General features: G+C 52.7%; 1 protein-coding gene across 3 annotated transcripts in view; it reads right to left on the minus strand.

Annotated features, from left to right (window-relative positions):
• MAP6 (microtubule associated protein 6) overlaps window positions 1-4,544 on the minus strand; it is a 70,643-nt gene extending 66,099 nt beyond the window's left edge. For all 3 annotated transcript variants that reach the window (XM_028116056.1, XM_088017822.1, XM_028116057.2), the window contains exon 1: window positions 3,408-4,544. In XM_028116056.1, coding sequence (XP_027971857.1) covers window positions 3,408-4,327 — 920 coding nt within the window. In that variant the 5' untranslated portion in view covers window positions 4,328-4,544. The remainder of the gene's footprint in view (window positions 1-3,407) is intronic.
• Between the last annotated feature and the right edge of the window lie 1,456 nt (window positions 4,545-6,000).

Consider the following 6,000-nt stretch of genomic DNA (forward strand, 5'->3'; position numbering starts at 1 on the left):
TAACATCACCTATGTAAAATGAGTGTAATAGAAATTAATCAACTTCATGATGGTGAATAATGAAAGATACCTGAGATAGCACTTAATGCAAAAATCCCAAGCTAGTGTGGATATGTTATGAATTAGATGAACTGTTGAATTGGGAAGGTTTCTCAAAATCATAGCGTCAAAGGGCATTTGATATTATGTACTGACTGTATATTGTAGGAGAAAAACCAATGAGTATGTATATGTCTCTGCATGCTGACTGTATATTTTACATTATATACCAGTATGTTAAGCTGATGGATTATGTGTCCTTTCTCTATTTAAGCCAACTGCTTGCATTGATGTCATGTGACAGATGTCACTTGGAAAGCCCATGAGATGAACCAGTCACCATGGTGTAAGCCACCATGGTTTATCTACAGTGGCAGAAGAAAGGGGTTTGTAAATCAAATTATCTTTGAAATGGAACCCAACCTGGCTTCTAACAAGGCAATGTAAGACTCATCTATGCCAGCCATGGGGCATACTTAGATTCAGGAGATATTTGGAATCATAGCAAGGAAAAGAATATGAGACAATAGGGAAGGAAAATCAATGTTCCAGATAAGCCTACAATTCCCAGGCATTTTTTTTCTTTATGTGATATTTGATTGATTATCTTATTTCTTCATGTCTACTTTCACCCAAAGTGCATTTCCCTATTACTGGTTAATTTTTCTTCTGAAACAAAAAACAATGTTAAATTTCACATCAACTTTGTCATGCACTTAAATTGTCCATTAAGGAAATTGATGTCTCTTAGCAACACTCATTCTCTTAATGCTTCCAAACCCTTCTGATTATACAGCAAAATGGAACTGCTGGCCCCAAAGTCACATTCATAATTAAATTTTGCAGAAGACCCAAATGAGAAAAAAAATTCTTTTGAGGTGCTCAGAGATTTTTTTTTTTGACAGGTTGGTGGAGTTCTGATAGCCATTAAAAATAGTCATTCTCACCAGCTGCAACAGCAGAGCCTTCCCCCATTCAATCCCATCACTTACAGTATGAGTATAATTCTAACTGTAGAGCCTGACATGCTTACTGTACAGTGAAGGTGGCGTTTTGGGGGAAGAGGCCATATAGAACAAAGATGCAAGATAATAAATTCGGAGTGGGTTGTATCTGAAGGTTAGGTCATCCCCTGACTGTCTAGTCAATTTTTCATGGACAAAGCAAGTCCCACTGACCTGGAAACATAAACTGAGTAGGATCACCAAAGGAGATTTGAGAATTTGGGATCTCTCTTGATTGGCATTGACTCTCTGGAGGTGAGGAGGGGTATTTTCCTGCATGGTGGGTGTTAAGGTTCCACCTGCCATGGGGTAGTAGAATGAGAGCAGGAAGATGAGGAGGCCAGATCAGAAATCTGTGATGTTGGGCCAATCTTAGGGTTCTCTGGGAATGAAGTAGGGCCTGCCTGGGAAACAAGAAAGCCATGGCAGAATCACAAAACTACATCTTGGCTTTGTTTTTTATGCCCCTTGCTTATTTGCTTCCTTCTTTTCTTTTTGGTCCTCCCTTGGTAGTAGCATAAAGATATTGTGCAAATGCTGCTCCTGATGGCTATGAACCAAGGAAAAGGATCTTGCCCAACCCAAAGCCATAAAAAAAGTAGTGCACTCCTAGGGGACCACTGTGGTCGTGATAACAATAAACCAAGAGAGAAATGCCAAGTGAGAGGTGGAATTTGGGAAGATGGAGTAGGAGCCAAATATTAGCTGCCCCTTCTCATTGGGAAATGCTTTCCAGAGTTAAAACCTGGGAGAGAGATGAATTTTGTCTTAAAAAGAGAGGATATCTATCTCTGCTATGCTTCCCTCAGCATATGAGGGAGTGGTTGTTACGTTCACTGGAGAAAGACATCAGTCTGATATGAGGCTACGTACAGGGTCTTGGCAAAAGACACTAACTCTGCAGTCCTCCCAACCACAGTCTCCTGCAGGAAGGAGGCAACTGGCTGTGGCATTGATGAAGGACCCCATAAGCCACATTTCGAACCCCTCTAGCTCAATTATTCATCTTGCACATCTATTTCCCCAGAGACCCTAAAGCCCAGTGTTACACATTCAGAGTCAAATGAGATCTCTTAGTTGCTTGATCTGGGTTGGAACATAAGGGGAGGATGGAGAGCTAAGCATTCAGAAATATATATTGGATGTACAAAGGGTGAGAAAGCAAGTTGGAAGGGCTGAGGCTGCAGCACAGGGAGAATTCTAGAAGGATGGAGAGAGGGAGAGGGAAAGGAAGAGGGAGGGAGGGAGAAAGGTAAGGAGGGAGGGAGAGAGAGAGAGAACATGGATATGAGCTTTCTTGAAGCCATTCATTTACAGGGAATTTAAATGTGCTAAAGAGGGGGTTCTTGGTGGTAAAAGAACGAGCAACACAACTGGAGAACATAAAGGGAAAGGAAAAAGGAAATGCATCAATAGGGGAGAAGGCTGGAGGTATCTAGGAAGTGGAAATCAGAATAATGAGGCATCATGCACAAGACTGTAATGGCACTAAGACATTCTCATCACCTACTATGTGTCAGACATAATTCTCCTCGGCCATCTCATTGTAATTCTCACAATGTCTAGTGCAGTGCCTGGCATATAGTAGGTGCTCAAAATATGTTAAATATTAATATTTAATTAATAAATGAACAAGCAATTCTAAGAGAACAATCTATTACCAATTGCATCTTACACCTAAGAATCTTAGGCCCAGAAAGGTTAAGAAAAGTGCTCAGTGTGTCACAGCTACTAAGAGGAGGAAGGAATCTGACTTCAAAGCCTGGTGGTAGAAGGAGGAAGGTGATCTAGAAGAGCCCTGCGGGGAATCAAGAAAAGGGTGTGGTGCTTGGACGTCTCCCAGGGACTGAGAGAGGGAGGGAAGAAAGAAAGGCCAAGTGAACTGGGCTAGGGAGGAGGGGATTGGCCACTGGGAAAGCATTCTTCTAGGAGGACGGGGCCCTGCGGGAAAGCAGCATGGCCCTGGGCAACAGCTGAGCCAGCGAGGGGCAGCGTCCAGGCTGATGCCTCGGGAGAAGTGGGTGGGGCGGAATGGCACCGCCTGTGAAGAAACTGCAAAAGGGTTTCTTGTTGAGCAGGCAGGGATCTGAGGCGGAGCGGGGATGGGGGAACGTGGCCAAAATGGTAAAGGGAAAGACCTGGGCAGGCCGGAATGGAAAGTACTAACAGCCTTCACGTAAGAAGGAGCAGAAAGAAGTCAGCCCTGGAAGGGGGTGTCTGGGATGCGGCTGAGGAGAGGGTGTGGTCTGGAAGGGGAGGGGCTGCCTGTGAGGCCTGCGGTGCGGAGAATGAGCCCCGGGCGCAGCCTCCGCAAAAGGGTAAGGGTCACCTGCCCCGTCGCCTGAGCGGCGGCCCGCGTCTTACCTGTAGGAGCTGCCCGCCGCGCTCGCCACCTCCTCGCGGATTTGCCTGTTGAGGGCGTCCGCCGCTGCACGCCCCTTGCCAGCCTCGGGGCCCGCGGCCTGGACCGGGGCCTGAGCTGCGGGCAGCGACATCTGCTCCGGCACCTGTCCCTCAGCGCGACGCAGCATCCAGGCGGGCCCGGGCTTCCTGCGGGTGTCGCGCTCGTCCGCACCGGAGGGCTTTCCGGCTGCGGGGCCACCCGCTCCGCCAGGGGTTGCCTCCTGCTCCGGGGCCTCCACGGCGGCCTGCGCCGGCCAGCGCTCCTGGCTCTGCGGCCGGCGCTTGGACGCCCCGAGAGTCGGCCCCGGAGTCTGGGAGGACGCGGCGATCTGCATGGGCTTGGGGATCCACGGGTGGTCCCCGCGGCGCGGCAGCGGCCAGGCGCGGAAGTCCTTCTGGTACTGGGTCTCGCGCTCGAAAGGCGCGTCGGAAGGCTGGTACTCGCTGCGCGGCCGGCAGCTCGGCTCGGGCCGTTGCACCTTCCAGGCGCGGTAGTCCTGACGCATCACCGAGTCCGCGGGGCCTGCGCTGGAGGTGGGGCCCGAGGCCGGGCCGGGGCCGGGCCCGCTCCGGCCGGGGGCAGCTGCCGCCTCGCGTTCGCCGCTAGGCCCGGGCGCCGGCTCCGTTGCCCGGGCAACTGCATCCAACTCGCCCTGGGCCGGCTGCGTCTCTATGGCGACCGCCCGCGCCGAGGGGGGCGCGTGCGCCGGTTGCGCCTGCTGCTGCGGCTGCGGCGGCGGCGGCGGCTGCGGCGGGGCGCTCGGGGCCTCGGTGGCCTCCGAGTACTTGGTGAAAACCAGCGGCACTGCGATGTCCGCCTTGTCCAGCTGGTTCCAGAAGCGGGCGATGCAGCAGGCCCGCGTGATGCACGGCCACGCCATGATGCTAGCTGCGAAGGGGGCCTTCCCTTTCTTTTTGTGATTCTAAGGCAAGTCTCTAATCTTACTTCAGCCCCTCGGCCCTCGACCAGTCTGGTTCCCACTGTTTTTCCCTTGGTGGCCTGAGCTACCTTGCTCTCCTCCCTCAGAGAGCACCCAGGAAGGTCAAGCTATCACTGAGATAAAGTCCGTAAAGTCCCCCGATTACCGGCTGCAAATGCCTCCGGGAGCCGCCTGCAAAGGTCTTGGGAGCGCAGTCTGCTGCGGGCACCGATGGGTGAGCCACACGGCCTCCCGGAGTCCCCGGGCGAGGGCGTCTGGGTCGCGTCCCTCCCTGCTGCGGCGGCGGCGCGCAGACCCCGGCCAAGAGAGGCGACGCGAGGCGAGGTGGCTGCGGGCTTAAGCCATGGAGTAGAGGAAGGGCCGAGCGGGGTGGCCTCAGGGGCCACGGACGAGGCTCTATTCTTCCTCCCCGAAGCGTCCCGTCGCAGCCAGCCACCTAGCAGGGCTCGGAGGCGATCACCTCCAGCGGAGACTAAGCATTGCTGCAGCCGCTGCTCCCAATAATGCTGCAGCCACTGCCGCTGCCGTCTCTGCTGCAGGGAAGCGGCCCCACCCTTATCTACTGCTCGGCGGGGGGAAAAAAATCAGGCAAGACGCTGGGAGAAAGCGCGCTGCAGAAAAAAAATCACCTGCTGTCGTCAGCGCGCGCTGCCGGGAACTCGCCCTCGCTCTTTCCCCTCCCCCCCCACCCCCCGGCTCTCTGGCAGCTCCTCCCTCCTCGGCTCCTAGGCAACAGCAGAATCTGGGGCCCAGGTGGGTTCCAGTCCCAGGCTGGTGATGGCTTGCTGTCCTTACGCTGGTCCCTTCCCCTCCGGGAGCCTCAGGCGCCTCTTTTGTAAAATAGGGCCAATCATGGAGGAAGGGGGATTCAATTTTTAAAATATGAAGGATATCCCTAGTGAAATGTCTGTCCCAGAACAGACGCTTTTTTTTTTTTTTTTTTTTTAAAGAAAGCTGGTGTTATTGGCCCGTTATTGGGCGGGATCTGAACTCAGTTTGGCTGGCTCCTGATCCAAGCCCCCCTTGTCAGTCATGCACAGACCTTGTTCGGATGTGTAGGGATGTGAGTCCCCAGGTTGGTGGGGCCCTGGCTCTTCCTTTATTAGAGGACCTTTGGGGGAAGGGTGTCTTAGAGCCTCCCAAGAACTACCCAGTCCCTATTGAGCCCAGGGCCCATACTGGGGAGAGTCAGGGAAAAGAAAATTCTTGGAAGGGGCCTAAGTGTGAAGGTTGGGGGGGCGGGGTGGAAAGGAAACAAGGGGACAGTGTCCTAGGACAGGGTAGGGCCTAATGCAAAGGGACTTACTGGCATGTTCCTGACCCCCGGCTTTTGCTCTTCCTCTACCTAGGAGGCACAGCAGACTTTGGAGTCAGACAGGCTTGATTTGGCTCTGACACTTACTGTCTGTGTCACTTGGGCAAGTTGGGTCATCCCTGGGCCTCAGTGGCCTCATTTGTAGAATGGAGGAAATAAGAGCTACCTCAAAGTGGTTTTGTGAAGAGAGTTAAGGACTCAGAACGGAAGCTTCTAGTCAAATCAAGTCCACAGTAATTCAAATTCTGGATTTACATTCCTTCACTGTATGGCCATGGACATATCACTGCACCTTTCT

This window comes from Eumetopias jubatus, unplaced genomic scaffold, assembly GCF_037043125.1.
Source record: "Eumetopias jubatus isolate StellerSeaLion01/CBP00866 unplaced genomic scaffold, mEumJub1_p1.0 scaffold_13, whole genome shotgun sequence".
Lineage (NCBI taxonomy): Eukaryota > Metazoa > Chordata > Mammalia > Carnivora > Otariidae > Eumetopias > Eumetopias jubatus.